The 20,235-nt window shown below is 40.1% G+C and overlaps 2 protein-coding genes across 2 annotated transcripts in view; one reads left to right on the top strand and one right to left on the bottom strand.

Moving 5' to 3' along the window:
• The first annotated feature begins 1,602 nt into the window (after window positions 1-1,602).
• Window positions 1,603-18,173, top strand: Pdha1 (pyruvate dehydrogenase E1 subunit alpha 1). The gene is made up of 11 exons (XM_004866158.3): window positions 1,603-1,778; window positions 7,244-7,303; window positions 7,806-7,979; window positions 9,407-9,533; window positions 10,083-10,174; window positions 10,921-11,013; window positions 11,822-11,977; window positions 12,251-12,322; window positions 14,518-14,585; window positions 15,664-15,772; window positions 16,228-18,173. Exons 1-11 carry the CDS (start codon window positions 1,722-1,724, stop codon window positions 16,390-16,392), a joined length of 1,173 nt encoding a protein of 390 aa, XP_004866215.1. The 5' UTR covers window positions 1,603-1,721; the 3' UTR covers window positions 16,393-18,173.
• The window catches only part of Map3k15 (mitogen-activated protein kinase kinase kinase 15), a 144,489-nt gene continuing 141,015 nt past the window's right edge, over window positions 16,762-20,235 (bottom strand). The window contains exon 25 of the mRNA XM_087193665.1: window positions 16,762-18,898. Within this exon, the coding sequence (XP_087049791.1) occupies window positions 18,724-18,898 (175 nt within the window). The 3' untranslated portion in view covers window positions 16,762-18,723. The remainder of the gene's footprint in view (window positions 18,899-20,235) is intronic.

Raw genomic sequence — 20,235 nt, 5'->3', positions numbered from 1 at the left:
ATTCCCCAGGATGAATGTATCTATTTTGTATTGCAAATATATACTAATAATAAAGAAAAACCAGCGACTGGTCTTGACAAATGGTGACTTTTTCTTTCTCTCTTTCTCTTTTTCTTTCTTTCTTTCTCTTTTTTAAAACAGGGTCTTGCTATGTAGTGCAGGCTAGCCTGGAACTTGTTATGTACCCCAAGCTGCCCTTGAGCTCTTGTACTTCCTGCTTTAGCCTCCTGAGTGCTGGGATTACAGGAATGCACCACCACACAGGGCTCTACAATTGGTAATTTTTCCATTGCCAGGATTCCCTCTACATTAATTAATTAAAATTCTACTATTAGGGAAAGTTCTTTCTTTCCCATTTATTTAATCATTTATGTATTTGCAAAGGAATTGTGGCTATTTGTTTTAACCTATAGGTTATAATCCACTCCTACCAGCATTTCCTTCAAATAATACAGCGTTGGAGAAGAGAAGAAAACATAAAGAGAACTCTGAAGGAAATAGGAATGGAAAATCTCAGAAGCAGACACTGCCTCTTGCACTGAGATACAGTCTTCAAAAGAAGGGTTCTTTAGGACTAAGAGATTGGTCCTGTTGGAGAGGGCATGGTTCCCAGATGAAGGGGTAATTTTACTAAGCTGCCATTCCCGCTGCACTAGGGGAAGGGGACAGCTCAGCCAAAGCATATGACAGTCATTGTGAGAGATTTTTGCACTCTCTCCTCCTCTTGCATTAACCATGAAGGTCACATATTGCAATATTAACACACCTTCTATCTTGTGTTCCTGAGCAACATCACGTGGAGTACCTGGCCAATTTGTATTGGACACATAACCAGAGTGGAAAATCAACTTTTGTTGTGCTCACCCACTGGAAATCGGAGGTTAATTTGTTCCTGTATCACAACCTCCTCGTCCATCCTAATCAGTTTTAAATCTTTACAGCCTTTGGGGAACGATGTCACACAGATGTAATACAGTATCTTGCTTTTTTCAAGTACTATATAAGCACAAAACAACTCAACTCTCATCTGCTGTAGTCTACAACCAAAGGAAGCAAAAGCTAACAAAAACTCAAAGAATAAATAAGGACTTGTTTCTATATGGTCAACTCTCAACATTTAGTTGGAGAATTGACTTTTGTTGATCTTCACTCAAGTAGACATGACAGCATTTTCCAACTGTTACGTGATCTTTTAAAGGCAAGTTTAGGGGCAGAAGCATGTATAGAAACCAGATGTGTGTTTTTTGGCCCCAACCACGTTGCTAGTCTTCACCGTTTTGTGTACTGAGCCAAGGCTATTAAGTTGCGCCAGCAGTGGGATTGGGGAATCGTAGCTGTCCTGGACCGCACCGTAGCCAGCCCGAGGGGCACAGCGCCAGAAGGCCCCGCCTCCGGCGCCCCATTTTCCCACGCAAGCATCCTCAGGTTCCCGCCTCCTCACGAGCCAGCCGCATGATCGCCTTGGGAGCGCGCAGCCCCGCCCTTTCTGGCACTTATGGTCTATGGAGGGCCGTTTGAATATCAGGTGGGCGGGGAAACCCCCAGGCGCCGTTCTGATTGGCCTGTTGATCTGTGTGGCGCTTGACGTTATTCCGACTCCGCACGTCGCGCGGCGTTTAAGGCGTGGCATCATCAGTTCCGGGCGCTTGAAGGAGACTCGGGGACGGCGGAGCTGTTCTTGAGTGTTTAGGTGTCGCCGCCGTCGTTACTGCCTGCGCTCCATGAGGAAGATGCTTGCTGCCGTCTCCCGCGTGTTGTCTGGCGCTGCCCAGAAGCCGGTGAGGCTGCCAGAGCGAGCGGGTCAGGGTGGGGCGCGAGCGGAGCCGCGGCGTGGCGGGAGGAGGGCGGGCGCGGAGTCGGAAGGAGAGAGCGAGAGAGGAGCCGCGATCTTTGTTAGTGTGCTCGGGCGCAGTACAGTTCCGCTCCTGGCCGGGGGAGAGGATCAGGAGGCAGGCGCCAGGCCTGTGGCGCTGGCCAGGAAGAACAGCGATCTATCGCAGCCCAGCTCTGCACCGGGCAAGCACGCGCGCTCCATAATTGCCCTTGGGTTTAGAGGACTTAGGAGTAGGGAGCGCTTGGCGTCTTCCGGTCTCCACCTGATTCCATTCATTTCAGATCTTCCTAATTTTGCTCTCTTGACCGAGAGGCTGTGTAGTACATAGCAATAAAGAGCTCGGAATCCACAGACCGAATTGCCATGTGCCAACACCGGGCTCACCATTTACTAGCCCTGTGACCTTAGGCGCCCCCCCCCTTTCAAAATGTCCTCGTACCCTATCCTCTCATTTCTAAAGTGGAGAAAATAAGTGTACCGTATTTAAGTGCCCACCTCGTTGGATTATCGTCAGGATTCAATGAGTGACACGTGTAAAACTTTCTGAACCGTGCCTGGCGCTTAGTTACCATTTATTTTGTGTATGTGCTGCTGAAGCGAGCACAAGTTACCATTTGTTTTGAATAGCATTACTATTTTTACTATTTTATGGAGTGCCCAGTTTGGTATATTTTTGTTGAACATTTGTGCTGGGCTCCGAGGAGAGTTCAGATAGGGTCAGGCTTGTGAAAAACTTCCCTCCCTCTCTTTCAACATCCGAGCTTTTGGCAGTCAATTCAAGAGCAATCTAGAACCCAGAGGAAACTGCCTTCACTCTTACACACATAGGCTTTGGGGTAAAAGCAGCTGTAGAAAACATCATGAAGGTTGAGGGTTAGAGGTTAAGGCTATTCGTGGCCCTTGCTTTTAGAAGTATGTAATACCTAAGCGTCTAGCATTTTGACATCTAGGCACAGCAAGATAGCGTTTCCAAAACTTTGACTTGTAATTCTAGTTCGCTTAATTTTCCCAGGACTTGCTGCAACTCTGAGTGTGTGGCAGAGATTGTCAGAGTTTGTAGGAAGTGAACTGCTATAGGAATCTCATTAATTATTGACAAAACACAATTTAGCTAATCAGATACTGTATCAACATTTGAATTGTAACTGGACGCATACTTCAGTTATGTATTTACGCATGTGTGCATGATAAATTCAGCATTTATTGAGGGTTTTTTTGTGTGTGTGGTACCTCAGGTTCAAACCCAGGTGCACTTGACCACTGAGCTACATACCCAGGCCTTATTTATTTTGAGACAGGTTTTCCCGAAATTGCTCAGGTTAGCCTTGCACTTGTGATCTTCAGTTTCAGTCTCCTGAGTGACTGGGATTATGAGTGTAACTGTATCGGGCTGTTGAACTGTTAATATGTTTCAGGCACTACAGTAGATAGTTGACGTGCTTTGTATCTAATTAAACCACATCAATTTTTCTTGGACCGTGAGTTAATAGGGACACATTTTCCACATTATACAGTGCCTTAGTTATGGGCAGAAATAAGATAGCTAAAGGTAGAGTTTGCTTGGACAAGGAATACAGTAGAATTAAAAATAAAAGCTTTGTTGAGGCTTCAACAGTGGAAAGGAAACCAGTAATGGAAAGGAAGAAAATTTCAAAGGTACTGCTGAAATCAAACTTGGAAGATTTCAAAAAATTGAATTGGAATTTGGAACTATTAAAAATATGTCAAATTTTGTACCTTTCTACCAGAGTTTTTGCTTTTAAGAGATGTCATCCCCTTTGGGAATAACTGTTGGTAGAAGGCAATACATCTTTAAATCTTTATTGTTAGAGTCTTTTGGTGGAGGGCATATTGGGGATCAGATCTGGGGTCTCAGGCCATGCTGGGTAACTGCTCTACCATTTAGCTTCATCCCTAGCCTTTGTCAATGGCTTGATGTATGTTTGTTATTTTTTCTGAAAGTCAGATTTATTATTTCCTATATTTGTAGGATTCTTTTTTCACGCCTTACAGCAGGAAGAAAATTGAATTTCAGAGATGAAATCACCTTAGAAAGTGCCCAGTTTTCTTCTCACTTTGTAGTGTAAACTCTTCAGATAATTAGTTTTCTTTGTGACTGTACTCAAGCGCTAGTTAGGAACCATTCCTGAAGCTTCTAAAGATAATCAAAAATTAAGTTTCACCTTTATCTTTTTAAACAGTGGAAAAATAAACTAATATGTCAACTATATTTTGTATAAATATGAAAATCGTTTTAAAGTATGATACAAAATAGATCAAGATTTTTATTTTTATATTGTACATGTAAAAAGACATTTTTATTTTATTTTTTTTAATTATGTAAGTTTTCTCATTAAATCAGACTTTTAAAATTTTTTATTAGTACATGTTTGCAGTACATAATGATTACATTCCTCATAGGGATTGGTACATGTTCATGACACATCTTAGTTCTTTATCATCTCCTCCTCTTCTCCCTCCTTCCATCTCTTGATACCCTTCCCATTTGAGAACGTTCTATCTCCCTACTTCCTATTATCTAGCTAGCTAGCTAGCTCTCAAAAAGACATTTTTAAATATAAGCCTTTTCCAAAAAATTCTAAGAAATAATTAGCAGTGGCTCACCCAAACTAGGCAAACTTGTGTACTTGCAGTTGTACCATCTGCTTGATACTTAGTGCAGGGAGAAAGGTTAGGTAGTTTGATGGCTATGACAGTTCCTGCCTAAAGTTATTCTTATCTTCTCTTGGAGAACTCTGCATGGCTTTTTCCTTTTGCATTTTTTTATTCTCTTATTTTGGAGGGATGGAGATTTGGAGATCTGTCTCTCAAGATTGAATTACCATTATCAGAATATTTGAAATGAAACTTTGGAATGAGTTATAAGACTGTGATTTCGTTTTTGAATGAGGTTGATAGTTTTTGAGGTTCTTCATGGAAGAATGAATTGCATTTGAAAATTTTATTTTCCTATTGTTTGTATTTCTGTTATTCCTTTTATGACATCTTTTCTACCATTATTCTTTTGGCTATTTGAGTAGTAGTTAAGGTGGTCCCCATCCCGTCCCCGCCCCCCCCCCCCCCACCGGAGATCAAACTCAGGACCTTGCACTTGCAAGGCAGGCGACGGAACCACTGAACTAAATCCCCAGCCCTAGTTAAGGTTTTTACACTGGCAGAATCTGGAATTTTAAAAATATTTTTCCTCCTTGAATAATTCCTATGTATTTAAGAAGTTAATGTATTTATTTTATTGAGTAAATTGTTCATGGTCTCTGTCAAAAAGGAATCCCATTTAGGGGCTGGGGACATAGCACAGTAGTAGAGCATGTGCTTAGCATGTGTAAAGCCCTGGGTTCAAGCCCCAGCAACAACAAACACGTTGGGGGAGGGCACTCCTATTTAACAGAGACTCTTACTGACTCTCCAAAGAAAATGAATGATAAAATTTCTTTTAGCAATCCCAGTTAAAATAATGATACACTTCTGATAGGACTTCTAACTTTTCTTTCTTTCACTTATTATATAAGTGGTTATGCTTATTTTTGAGATTCAGACTGTTGAAACTAGGTGAGAAAATAAACTTTCTGGAAGTCCTAATTTTTGCCCTTCCTGCTTTTTATTATATAGCACTGCCTGTCCTTCACTGTTTTGACTTTATGATTGAGAATTTACCTTTTCTCTGTTACTGTTGCCTAGCTAGTTTGGTCTCTATTTTTACATCATTCCAAAAACTGTAGTTTCTCTAGTTGTACATGGAAATTTATTTCACAATACAACAGATACTTCTGGCTCTGCAAAATAATTTTAACTGCCAAAAAACAAATCAGTTTCATGATTGCCAAACATAACCATTTGTTTGCTACTTCCTTCTCAGCTTTACTTCTTCCTAAATTCCTAAATTTTCTTCATTCTGAGACATGTTAGTGGACCCTACCTCTACAGGAGGTATTTATCTTTAGTACTTAAGTTTTTTCCCCCTTTGGCAGTTTAAGTATCAGTGTCTTTTTGTTGGCTTTATCAGATAACAGTATAGTAGTCCTCCCTTATCTGAGGTTTTGCTTTCCTTGTTTTCAGTTGCCTGTGGTCCACAGTGGTCTGAAAATACTAAATGGAAAGTTCCAGAAGTAAACAATTTATGAGCTTTATCTGCCATTGAGTGGTATGAGTGTCTACTTTAGAGTGTGAATCATCCCTTTGTCCAGGTCTCTACTCTGTATATGCTACCTCCCTGTTAGTCACTGAGGCGCCCTCTTGGCTATCACATCAGCCATCTCAGTCTTCCAGTGCTTGTACATCGGGTTCAGTACTACTGGTGATGTTAGGCATTTATTGGGGGTCTTGGAACATTTTCCCCTCTGATAAAGTAAAGGCATAAATAGCTTTCTGCCTACTGGCTTGTATACTCAGGGGTACATTTAGCAGGTTGATTGTAACTCTTAACCAAGATCAAGTCTAGAAGTTAGATGATAACAAACCAATTTAGGAGTATAAATCAAACATGCTTTTTATGGGATCTGATGAATATGCTTCACGTCTCCATGAAAAGATGTGCAGGTTTACATGTCAGGATGTGAAAATATGGCAGAAAATGGCTACAATAGTACAGCAATGCTAATTTAAGTCTTTGGGGTCTAACCTGAATCTTAGCCATCACTAGAATACTTTTATTGTGACCAGGTCTATTCAGTTGTAAGAATGTAAATAAATTATTTCTAAGTAGTGATAGCTACCCAAGAAGGGAACACTTTTAGACAACAATTTTCCTTTCTGACGTTTTAGGAGGTGCCTGCCCAAGGTGTAGGCTGTTCATATTGTCAAACAGCTGGCTTAGGTCCATTATTTTTAAGTCAGAGTGCTAAATAGCTTTGCTTCCATCTTGTATGATTTTCACTACTGTATTTCTTTCCTACTTTGAGTAGTTCAAAGTATTTTTCTTTACAAGTCTATGTCATAGAAAAGTGAAGTTTACTTGGAATAGAAATTAACTGATAGCTTTATTTGAAGTATGATTTTGAAAATGAACTTCTAGATTGTTCAAATGAAGATTATCATGTTATGACTAAGAATAGCACAAATAAAGCCCGCAGATTATTTAGTGTCTTCAACTTGACCACTGATTTCATTATAATCTCACTATAATTTCTTTGAAATAAAAAGACAAAGTGTATGGGTTTGGCTTTTGACACTATTCTCTTTGCTTTTTGATAGGGGTATGATCATGCTTCATTGGTTAAAGCATGGATTTATTTTAGAAGGTGAAGATACCAGCGTAGTGAACAGAAGAGAAGTCTATGAACATTTTGGGGCTTATTAGTTTCATGACTACCTCTTGCTAACTGATTAATGATGATAATGACTTTTTAAACAGTAAAAAAATTACTGATTTGTGTATTTTTATTTTTTTAGGCAAGCAGAGTGCTAGTGGCGTCCCGTAATTTTGCAAATGATGCTACATTTGAAATCAAGGTAAGAGGTGTTTTATTTTGTATTTCCATAGGTATGCTTTGGTACAGTTTTACATTTAGAATGAAACAATAATCATACTCATTTTGTTATTTTCTTCCAAATGTTCCAGAATCAAAAGTTTAAAGAAGTTTAGCAAAGAAAAGTATTTCTTTTCAGTAGTTTGCTGGTGGCTGGGGGAGGGGACTTAAATAAAACTTACTCCAAAGTTTAGGATGTGATTCAGTAAAACATTTGAAAAAGAAGATTCTTAGATGTCTCTTTGAAAATTCATCTTTCAGTCTGTAACTCAGTTGATTTCTAGGGGTTTTCAATGAAAATGAGATCTTAGATCACGCCACCCCCATCCCATTGCACAGTGAGGTTTATAGATTTAAGGAACCAGGAGCAGTATGACATTGCTGATGTGCTCCTTTGCTGTTTTTCAAGTTGAATATCATTTGTGAGGGAGTCGACCGTGTTTGCCATGCGGTAACTAAAGGATGACGACCTTACTTCATTTCAGAAATGTGATCTTCATCGGCTGGAAGAGGGCCCACCTGTCACCACAGTGCTCACCAGGGAGGATGGACTCAAATACTACAGGATGATGCAGACCGTGCGTCGAATGGAGTTAAAGGCAGACCAACTGTATAAGCAGAAAATTATTCGTGGTTTCTGTCACTTGTGTGATGGTCAGGTGAGTGGTAGCTTTGTAATTAACTGTGTTATTTAGGTTTTTAAAGATAGTTTCTGTTCATTGGTTTTTTACTCTACTTTTCAGATTTGAGGCTGGTATTTTATAATAAAAACTAGAATGCCAAAACACTATGAAGTTTAGGCTAAAACATTCATTCACATGTAACATCCTGTACCTGTTCTTAGATAGAATTTGATTATTTTGAAACTTTCTGGCATTGCGTTAATCTGTGCTGTATACCTTCTTTGGAGAAAGGGTTTAGGCCAAAGGTTACAAATTCAAATGTGTACGAGGCCCAGCTAGGTATAATGAGTGAATGAAGAAAGCCAGGTATGCAAAACATGGAAAATGGTGACAGCAACCAGTGGTAAACTGGGATGGGTACATCCTCCCCAGAAGGGCCCCCTGACTTGGTTCTAGCCAGTTTGTACTAGGTGGAAATAATGGGCTAAGGCTTCCTATTACTTGTTTTTTCCAAGAATAGACAGAAGATTGACTTTTCATATGACATTCCTTCCATGTTTTAACATTGACATCTGACTCAGGATCTTTTTTTTCTCTTTTGGTGGTGGTACTAGGGATCAAACTCGGGCACTTTATCACTGAGTTATGTCCTCAGCCATTTTATTTTGAGATAGTGTTTCACTAGGTTGCAGAGGTGAAACTCAAACTCATAGTCCTCCTGCCTTAGTGCTCTACTGTGCCCAGCTCTTTGTTTTGTTTTGTTTTTTAATCACTGTACAGGCCAAAGTAAACAGCACATCTGCAGGTTATTAGTTTATAGCTTCTGGTTTGAGCCTGGCCCTTCACTTTGCTTTTGATGGAAAATAGCCACTTTCTGTAGTTATTTTGACTAGTTCTATTCACTCACTGTAGAAATCAGCCTACAAGCTGAGATCAAACCTGACCAAGGGGTGACACAGATGAAAAATAAAGAGACACAGAAACACATTAAAATCTGGGTGGCAGGATCGGGGATTTAGCTCAATGGTGTTGCACCTGCCTGGCAAGCACAAGGTCCTAAGTTCCATCCCCGGTACCAAAAAAATCTGGGAGGCCAAGGGGCTCATGTCTCCCTTCGACATAGAGCCCCCAACGACTGGTGCACCTTGGCTTTATTCAATCAGACACCAGCACAGGCAATTAGAGTTCCACAGGATTCATCTGTCTCCCACCTTGCATGGTACCTCTCCTGTTAAACAAGTTAACCTCAGGTGTTTTTACTTTTCCCTGCAGCATGTTAGCACGTTTGTATGCCCTCTGTCTCCTCAGTGCCTGCTGAAGAGCCCAATTAGGCCTCATTCTTGCCATTTGGTCTCCACACAGGTTTCATAACATAATGCTTCATGGCATTTGGTCTAATAGAAACGTTTTTATCCAGAAATGTGTATTATGTTACCTCAAGGTTTCTTCCCCCTTTAATGCAGGAAGCCTGCTGTGTGGGACTGGAGGCCGGCATAAATCCTACAGACCATCTGATCACAGCCTATCGGGCTCATGGCTTTACCTTCACTCGGGGCCTTTCCGTCCGGGAGATTCTAGCAGAGCTAACAGGTTTGCTATGGATTTACAAAAGGCAGGAGTGAGTTGATTGCATTTTCAAACATCTCCCAATAAGATGCTGACTGTTTGGAGTGTTAAAATCTATTTTGAGTTTAATATTAAAAGGAAAACCCTCTGATTTAGTTCTCTGGTACCTCTATTATGCCAAGTAAATGGACCATTTGTGAGGTCATCTGGCCCTCAGGTAAAAATTTTAAAAAGGTTAATGCTATACAGTACAATGAGAATGCAGTTTGTTCTCACTGTAGCACGCCATCAGAAAACCAGAAGTCATAAAATAAATTGGGTTGAAGCACTCCACGGTATACAGTGTAGGGTCTAGGAATCTTTTTAATATTCCTTGTCTCCCTTGACTCTTAAATTATGTAGGGCATGGGATTAATCTGACTTTCCTTATTGAAGGACAGGAAGATAAGGAGGAACCTAGGTTTTAATTGAGGGACAGATGTTTGATTGAACTGGCCTCGAGAGACATGGGGTGTGGTTGTTTGCTTTGTATATTTGGTTTTTCATGCATGCACAATGTACTGCCATTCCTAGGACGAAGAGGAGGTTGTGCTAAAGGGAAAGGAGGATCTATGCACATGTATGCCAAGAACTTCTACGGGGGCAATGGCATCGTCGGAGCTCAGGTGGCTGAGTATGAGGATCATATGCTTCTATAGATTTGATCCTGGCCCAGGATTTCAGTACTTTAGAAACTTGGTTTGCTTTTAAAGACCTATTGCTTTTTACCCTACCATATGGGCAATTAATAAGTACATTTGGATAGTGATTTAAAATTTATTTTTTAGGTATTTGTTTTATAAGTAAGCAAAAGCCTCTAGCAGGGAACTATCTTTTTACCTTTCTATATTTCAGTATGTTAATTGCTTCATCACATCAAGTTTGCCCTCTGTCTGCATGCTCCTAGGTAATGTTAACACTGGGGCCAAACTAGAAGGTGGGGAGTTCAGAATCTCAGGGGCGAATTAACAGCATACAATTATTTATAATAGAGTAAGATTCTATTAAATGTTTTAAATCTGGATTTTCTTTTTTTCTTTATTTTTTGGTACCAAAGATCAAACTCAGGTCCTTGTGGTTGCAAGGCAGGCTGCAGAACCACTGAGCTAAATCCCCAGCCCTGGGTTTTCTCTTTTGACTAGGATTCATAGTTGAATCTTTGGGTACAAAAATGGCCAGCTGGTCAAAACATAGTATTTATTCATGTTACTTTACTGGTTGGCTGAAAATATTGGGGCGAGTGAGCAAAGACAGGGTTGGGGTAGGAAGAGTTTGTAGCAACAGTATAATTCTGTCTCAAATTCTGTCCAGGAGTTAATCTTCTCCCTTGATGGATTTCTGTGGTTCCTTTCTCCATCATCCTTAATGTTAGGTGCCCCTAGGAGCTGGGATTGCTCTGGCCTGCAAGTACAATGGAAAAGACGAGGTTTGTTTGACATTATATGGCGATGGTGCTGCTAATCAGGTAAGTACGTATCTCTTCACTTTCCAGTGATGATTTTATTTCCAGAGCTTGAAAGTTTACAGTTAAGTTTGTAAAGAAATACAATGTTGCTTATAGCATTTCATGTGGCAAGGTGATATTTAGTTTTGATGCTGTATTGGAGAGGTACCTCTTGGCCCATTTCACCAGAGCCTTATGGGGTGCATTCCTATGAGGGAGTTCTTTTTCATTGTACATCAGTGCTTCGCAAGTGTTCTGTGGTGAAGGACATTTTTTTTTCCTTTTAAATGTCTAACCCATTGCAAACCAGTATTGTAATATAGAGGTTAATTTTCTGGGATCCCACAGAAATGTCAAATTCCTATACTAGTGTCTGAGCCCACCCCTTCATTTGCTCAGTTTATGTAATCACCAGTCCGTGGAAGGTACTCAGTGAAGCCATGTTCTAGACGCCCATTCTCAGATGCTGGTTCATTCTGATTATCCAGTGGATCTGGTAAATTTTAATAAATCATAAAACACATTTTTACATTTGGATTTTTTTTTCCAGACTACTCTGTCCTACTAGTGGGTCCCCAAAGAAACAAGTCATGGTATTCGTCACTTCCCTTAGTTCCAAGAGTATGATGCCTGCTGCTTCTCCCCACTGCCCCCAACATGTCCCTTTCCCTTGCCACCAGGAACTTGGTTAGAGAAGAAGATGAGGCTTTTTAGCCTTCAGGAAGTTGCAACAACTTGAGGCAGAACAACAGCTGTCAGGTATGATGAGGATGAAGTACAGAAAAATAAGCAAAATGAAACCACTTGAACTTTTTGTAAATACTTCTAGGGTCAGATATTTGAAGCTTACAATATGGCAGCATTATGGAAATTACCTTGTATTTTCATCTGTGAGAATAACCGCTATGGAATGGGAACATCTGTTGAGCGAGCCGCAGCCAGCACTGATTACTATAAGAGAGGCGATTTTATTCCTGGACTGAGGGTAAGAACACCTGTTGCAGACCCAGAGCCCTTAGCTAGATGCCCTTGTGCAAACTTTTGACAGTCTTAGAAAAATTGAAATGTTTCACTCTCTTACACATGAATGGGTGGTGTCAGTAAAATGGGAAAGCTGGAGGGTGTGGCTTAGTGGTAGAGTACTTGCCTAGCCTGCATACAGCCCTGGGTTCTACCCCCAGTATCCCCCCGCCCCAAAGAAAAGAATGGCTCTGGGCAGTTTGATTTATGTTTCTGCTCCTTCCACCTTTATTAATAGGTAGATGGAATGGATATCCTGTGTGTCCGAGAAGCAACAAGGTTTGCAGCTGCCCATTGTAGATCTGGGAAGGTAAGGCTCTACAGAGACTTTCTCTTAGGCTTCTGGGCTAAAAATTTCCGATGATGTTTATGTCTTTTAAAGTTAAAAGAAGGCGTCCCATGTGCCTTTTGTAGCTACTCAGGTGTGGCTGCTAATTGAGGTATATAAGATAGAAGCAGAGTCCAGTCAGGTGAATGAGTAAATATGAATAGAGTGTGCCTAAGAAACACTCCACACTTCCTTCATTTGAGGTTAACTGTTCTAATGCTTCCTAAGCATTTTGCCTCTTTTCATCATGGACAATCTGTTTTGACTTTTGGAGGTTCATTATGTGTGCTCCCCCCCCCATTTAATCATAAGCCACTTGAGTGACGAGATTGGGGATCCTGCCCAATACCTAGCTAGGAACTTTGCTTATGTAATAGGCATTCAATAGAAACTTGTTTTCTACAAATTAAACAGCATGATGAAAGTGTCTAATCTTACTCTTGTTGCATCAGTCCTTAAGAATCTTTAAGGTTTAGTATATGGAAGTGAGCGAGAAGGGAACAGTGAGATTGACCTAAAGCATACCTTCATCATTGGTAGAAATTTAGTAGTAGCTCTCCCTAAATCATTGTTCCACAGCTCAGAAATCATGCCCATGTGATTTACCTAACAGTGACAGTGACATGCCATGTGTGTATGTTTGGGCAGTAATGGAAATCAGCTGTGGTTAGCAGTGATGAAAATGTCGAGGAGGGAAAAGAAGCCGGGAGGAAGATGTAGAGTTCTATATTAGGACCATAAGACTAAGGGAAGATAGAATGAGACAAGGGGATGGATATCTTGCAGATGGGAAGGGGTCCAGGGGACCAAGGGCAAGGGGGGAGGGAGGGGTAAGAGATGGAGAAATAGGTAGAGTGAAGATGCACTAGGTTCAAGGTCCTAATAACCTCAATGAACGAGGACATTATATGCTATAAACATGAATTAAGGGGTAAAGGGGGACTAGAGGGGATGGGGAGGGAAGGGTTTTTTTAAAAAAGGTATATTATGTACATGTACCAACTCAAGATGATTATAAAATGCATGTACTAGTGGAAAAAAAGGACTTAAGGGGGCCAGACCCTGGCAGGTGGGTATTATCCCCATTTCTCCCAGTTTTTGGAAAGGATATGTGGGGTTTAACCTTGGTTAACAGAAATGGAGCTTATAGGATGTGATGACTAAATCCTGATCTTGGAACTGAGGGAAGGTTTGGAATCCTCCTTGTCTCCCTGGCCCAACCCGCTCTGATTCCAAATGGCTACACCAAGAGAGTGACAGTTGAAGGATTGATATATATTGGGTAGTGTACTTTTTAGGTGTTTTTAAATCTTTACAATTCTGACTTAGGTATTACTGTTTTGCCCATTTTACTGACAAACTGAGGCACAGCAGTTCAAGCACATGGCTACCATATCTTAGAGCCAGGATTAGAACCCCCAAGCGCTTGGACTGAGCCAGATCCCCACCACCACCCTTAAGTACTACACCAAACCACCCAGACTCCTCTGTCCATCCCCTCCCTTCAGGATACACTCTGGAAGTAGGCTAGTATGACATAAGCAAGCCACTTGGTGCTGCACAACTGGGCTGGCCAGATTCACAGCATAGTTGTTAGGATCGAGGTATCAGATCATTGGTGTCTGCTGGCTTTCTTTACACACCAGCAAGGTCCGGATGAAGTGAGATTGGCTGCCAGCCCCTATAAACACTGCATAAACTGGAGCAAATTTACTTAGGTAGAAATGAGAATCTGCCTATCCAGTATCTGGGCTCTGTAATGTGTTCAGTATTTTTTTGATTGAAAACAAACTGTTGGCAGATTGCTTCACTAATGTCCTAGATGGATGAGCTATAAACCTATTCAGGAGACTGAAGGCAGGAGAATCGAAAGTTAAGGGTCAGCCTGGCATACTTAGTGAGATCCTGTCTCAAAATAATAAAAAGGGCTGAGGATGTAGCTCGGTAAGAGCACTTGTATAGCAAGTGTGAAGCCCTGGGTTCAGTCCCCAGCACCACACACACACAAGGCTGAAATGGGCAATAAAATAGGTCTCAAAAAATTCCTGACAACTTAGCTGATTTATAGATGATCTGATCAGAATATATTGGATACTGCAAGGGTCTTCCTTTTGAGGTGGAGGACTGTTGGCATGCTCTTCCATCATCTTACTGTCCACTGATGGGTCCTGTTTTAGGGGCCTATCTTGATGGAGCTGCAGACTTACCGTTACCATGGACATAGTATGAGTGATCCTGGAGTCAGGTACCGTCATGGGGTATATGTGTGTGGATCCCAAAGTGGGGGGGGGGGGGCGTTGAATGGTGTTTCTCATATGAGAAGGCAAAACATTTCAGCATTTGCTTTTGAAATTATTTCATTCAAGTTTTGTTGGCACCAGGTAGTTATTTGAGTTAGTCTGAAAGCAGTGGTCCTAATAAATTGGTTCCAATATAGAAAGCATTCTGAAGATCCCTACAGTATGTAGTATGTGTTAGCTGAGAAGTAATTTTTTAAAAAACATTATATAACTAAATTGCAGAGGGAAATTGTAACATAAAACAGGTCTACTGGGAAAGTAGCATGGGGGGGGTGTTTAGGCATTACCAGAATTTACACATGGAAGACTCTGCCCAAAGAAGATTAGGATTTGGAAATGTTCTGGCTGGAAGGGAACAAGGCTCACTGGCTTATGGAGTGTTCAGTAATCACATATGTGGTAATCAAATAGGTGGGTTACATAGGAAAGTATGAGATTTCCTTTTTCACATAGTAGCTCTAGCATGTAATTCTGCAATTGCAGCTTCAACACAATTGAAAAGTTAATTTAGTTAAACAACGCTTTGTAGTATGTATTTTTAAGGGAAAATGTAGAGAGCAGTTTTTATAAATAGAACCCTTTTAATCAGTGTTATTTCAAATATGTAGGAAAAGGATATACAGTATTATACAGTCTAGAATTGGAAATCCTGATAACCAAGTATTTGCCAGCCATGCATTTTGTTTCCTTGGTATTCTGATGCCTCTAAGTCTATAATTATCACTGCTGCCCCACCCACGTAAAATATGAGTCCAAAGAGGTGGGACATGTGACACTACTTCTAGATCAAGGAAGCAAACCAACAGTTAGCCTCTGTTATCAAAATGCAAGAGAAGCCCCGTGAGTTACAGAGTACAATTTTCTATAAAAGATAGTCAGCTTTTACAAGCTATTAGCTGCCTTCTTGTGTTCTCAAAGTTTGCCTGTGCTCTTCCCACAAGTAACATTGGTATTGACATGCCCCTTCCTTTCCAAAACATACTGCTGTATTTCACTAAGCTATCACTGTTTCCCTCCCCATAGTTATCGTACACGAGAAGAAATTCAGGAAGTAAGAAGTAAGAGTGACCCTATTATGCTTCTCAAGGATAGGATGGTGAACAACAATCTTGCCAGTGTTGAAGAATTAAAGGTACAGTCACTCATGGTGCTTTTAAGTCTGGCTTTAAAGGTTGGCTTTCCTTTCTCAGCAGTCTTCCCCACCCCCCCCCAAAAAAAGTTGCCACAGAGTTATGGGTGAGTTTGTTCAAACCAAGAAAGTGATGTGAAATTTCTCAGGGATATTCTTAAGATTTGATGAGGACTGAACTGCCTAATAGGAAAGTATGTGTTATCACAAGACACCATATTGGCAAAAAAGCCTTTAAACCTTCCCCTAATTGCAGAGTTCTTTTTTCTTAAAAAAACACTTTGGATTTTTAATTCATAGCCAGCCCCTAGGTTAGCTACCTGTGTAATTTTGTCAACTGTTGGCACTTTTAGTACTAGAAGAGTTACATTTATACCAGCAACAGGTTCTGAATAGAATTCTAGTTGGCACTTAAATTGCTGTTTATTCAGAAATCTCTTGTGCTGTAAAATGTTTAGGAAATTGATGTTGAAGTGAGGAAAGAAATCGAGGATGCTGCCCAGTTCGCCACAGCTGATCCTGAGCCACCTCTGGAAGAACTAGGCTATCACATCTACAGTAGCGACCCACCCTTTGAAGTGCGTGGTGCCAACCAGTGGATCAAATTCAAGTCAGTCAGTTAATAGGAAACCACATGTAATGGATGGGCTGGCTATTCATCAGCAACTGTAAGGAACTCTGTGAATATCCAAAAACTACGGTATAAGTCTTGGAAACTTTTAAAAGAATAAATAGCATGTAAATTATATTAATGACAGTAATCGCATGCAGGTTGTGCTTAAGTGCTTCATGTGAACCTATGAAGAGATCTGTATGGTTTAAAACAGGTAAAAGAGTATTATCTTCCCCCAAATTATTTCCTAAAATATTTCTGTTTGTCCAAACAGAGTAATTCTTTGTATGCCTTTGGGTGGAGATCACTGGCCTTGAGTAATTGCTGTGTTCTCAAAGGGCCCACAGGTAGTGTGGGGGCAGAAGACTGTTCACACTGGTTGTTTCTCCAACAATATTTATTATTACAAATAAGAAAGGATAAATATCTTAGTATAGATTCAACATGAAGTTATCTTAAGTTACATTCCTATTAGACAATAAATATAAGGCACATTCATAACTGTTTTTATCTTTCACATTTAATCCTAAAACGGGGTACCCGGCCTCTTATTTTAAACACCTGTTTTTTTTACTTTCCATCAAGTACTATAGGGTGTCATGAATTTTATTCATTTATTCATTTCTAAGAACTTCTAATATACTGGGATATCTAAAGATTCACTATCATATTACGTATACTTCTATAAATCTTTAAAATGTTTATAAATAGACTAAAACCTTTCAGTAAAGACACTCTTTAAAACTTCAAGTTCTTGAATTAATTGAACAAGTCTTTTGTAAGCTCCGTTGTAAACTCAGTAGAATTTGCATGTATGTAGACTGAAGCATAAACATGTCAACTATTTGCTCACGCTGTCCTCGGGTGCAGCTGCAGTCCCTGAGGACTCCTGAGCCTGTCTTCTGTACTGGGAGATCGCTTGCCAGAGCCTACAGAGGACACCACCCCTGGGAAACAAGGAACAAATAAGAGTTGTAAGAAAAGCAAATTTCAAATTAAAAATCCCAAATATTTTGTCCTTACGACAAAAAGTAAAGTATATAACATTTGCCATTTATTCTCAACTAACTTCAATGTATGAAGGTGATACTTGTGCCCCAGCACTGGTAGGACAGGCTATCTAAAATGGCATGGGAATAAGAGGGCACATTGCCATTTAAAGAGCTGAGTGTAGTGTGCTAGCACCTCATGCCTTTTACCAACTTGAATCCAGATTTGGGAGGGGGTAAGTTACCAGCACTTTGTTTTCTACTTTATTTAAAAGTATATTTACATGAAAAAAGTTCTATTATACAAACTGTGTTGAACGTCTTACCGTAGTTGAAGGCACCTTAGGTCTTCCTTAGTGATATTATTAAGAATATCAGAAAGAGTATAATCCTCTTCAACAATCTGAAACAAAGTTGAAGTACATGAGAGCTTTTTGACATCATAGGAATCATTTTTGATTATGAATCATTTTTGATTATAAATGTACCTTTTCAATTGTATTTGCATCTGCTCCTTGCCCTTGCAACCAGGCTATAAGCTCATTATTTGTTCCCTGCAAATGAGGGGGTGCTGGGATCTCTGCAGTACCTGTAATGATTAGAAGCTTATTGTATATTAATGTGCTTTTTCAAAAGTAAAATGGATGTAAGAAACTATCCAGATGTAAATGTGACGTGAAAAGTTGAATTAAACCTGTATTATTCAGCTGCTCTATACATATTATACAATTCAGAATTCTTGGGTTTTACAGAGAGCAGAATCATCCTTACCTACCCTACCTTTAATAAATATAGAATTTGACATTGTCCATTTCAATTTAAATGCTTATAAACTGCTTTATCTTAGGATGTACTGTATCTCCCTAACTGCACTGGAAATCAAATGAGAAACCAGGTTTTGTGTGAGAGCTTATCCATTTCACATTATAAGTGGCAACTGTAGCCCTTCTAAGTGTCACAAAATGAGAGGTTTACTGAAGTATAATTTACACAGCAAACCACCCTTTTTAAGGTGTACCTTGGAAAATCATGTCATTACTCCCACAATCAAGGTACATTTCCTTATCTCAAGAGGTTCTCGTGTTCTTTTATAGTTTGTTCCCTTTCCTATTCATTTATGTATTTTCTGTCCCTATATTTGTGCCTTTTCCACAGTACTGTGTGAATAGAATTACAGTATATAGCCCTTGAATCTGGTTCTTTTACTCAGCATACTGCATTTGCAATTTATTCATGTTGTTGAATAGAGCAGTAGTTCCTTTCTTTCTTACTCCAGAATCTACTAGAGTTCTGGTTTAACAGAAGATAACCTCAACTCTTTCTCTAGGGCTGACTAGAATATTAGCCAGCTTTTAAGTAGTTTTTCTCTCACATGCAAACACATCTAAGGTAGGACAAATGGAAAATGACTTACCATTACTTTTGTATTGTAACTGGAGGTGATGCAGTTGTTGAGTTTTCTGTTCTAGAGTTAGTTGGAGAAAATTCTGGTACTCTCTCTCTTTTTGAACTAGGTGTTCCAAAAGTCTGGTTTAAAAAGAAAAAAGAAAACCAAACATGCCATTCAGAGAGACCAGTACCATCTAATCCAACTCAAACATTTGTTGAACATTAGAGATTTGGGGACACAGGGGGCAATCCTAACAGCCCACAGAGGGAAGTAGATGCTGAGTCAGGTTTCAGCTTGTATAGGGGAACCGTCCATGTGTTTTTCCTCCTCTTGGCAACAGGTGTAGGTATATTTTTGCAAAGGAATGTTTGTGTCCTCCTGAAATTCTTCTGTTGAAATCCTAACCCCCAAGGTACTATTTATAAGGGTGGACTTTTGGAAGGTTAAATTACTACCCTTATGGAAAAGATCCCAAAGACTCCCTTGCCCCTTCCATCATGCAAGGATACAGCAAGTAGCTGGCTGGCTGGCTGGCTGTGAACCAGGCAGTGGGCCCTTACCAGATATTCTTTCAGCACCTTGGTCTTAGACTTGAAGTCTCCAGAACTATGATAAATACCTCTGGTAAGCCACCTACTTTTATGGGATTTTGTCATAGCAGCCTGAATGGACTAAGAACAGTGGAGAATAACTTTTGAATCCATATATAACATGAATTAAGTGGTTATAAATCTGAGAAAAAGTTTTGGAAAAACTGTTTTACCAGCTTTCATATTTTGAAACTTTCAAAATTTTGCCACTACCATTTAATAATTCTAGGTCTTTTCTTTTAAAAAAGAAATTATTACATCTGCCTGAAATTAAACTTCAGAGACTCCTATGGGTGTATATGACTTTTCATCCAAAGTATGTATACCTGGTACTTTATCTTTCCATTAAATAAGAAACAGCATCACTAGTGATCATATGGCAACAATACATCATTTGGAACAAGCACCAACTAGTTTGCTATAGCTGTGGAGTCTCTTTTCTAAAAGCACATGGTAAAAGTGATTCCCCTTTACTCTGGAGAATCTGGAAGAATCACATTATTCATTCAACAAATAATTTTGAATACCTACACCTACTACATGCTGGGGCGGGGGAGGGGGAACATTATGGCAGTGCCAGGGCCCCCTGGTTAGGGAAGCAGTCCATTGATGGCTTCCTGGGGAGTATGACATATCACCAGAGAGATAAAAAGGCAGATTTCTTTGGGGTGAGGGGTATGGAATACACATCCATTGCCCAAATGCAAACTGAGCTCCAAACTCTGCTACTTCAGGGAAAGGCTACAGATGTCCACTGTTGAGCTTGCTGGGCCACACCATGCTATGGGAGGTGCACCATCTTGGTAAAGACAGAGAGCTCTAATATTACTGCTTTGTGTGGCCTATGGCAAGGCACTATGCCTGTCTAATTCCTAATAGTACAA

Source organism: Heterocephalus glaber, unplaced genomic scaffold (assembly GCF_053883595.1).
Source record: "Heterocephalus glaber isolate CG9 unplaced genomic scaffold, H.glaber_assembly_v1.0 deba00001594, whole genome shotgun sequence".
NCBI lineage: Eukaryota > Metazoa > Chordata > Mammalia > Rodentia > Bathyergidae > Heterocephalus > Heterocephalus glaber.
Note: the sequence above shows the minus strand (reverse complement) of the source record. Positions and strands in the feature narration are given on the sequence as shown.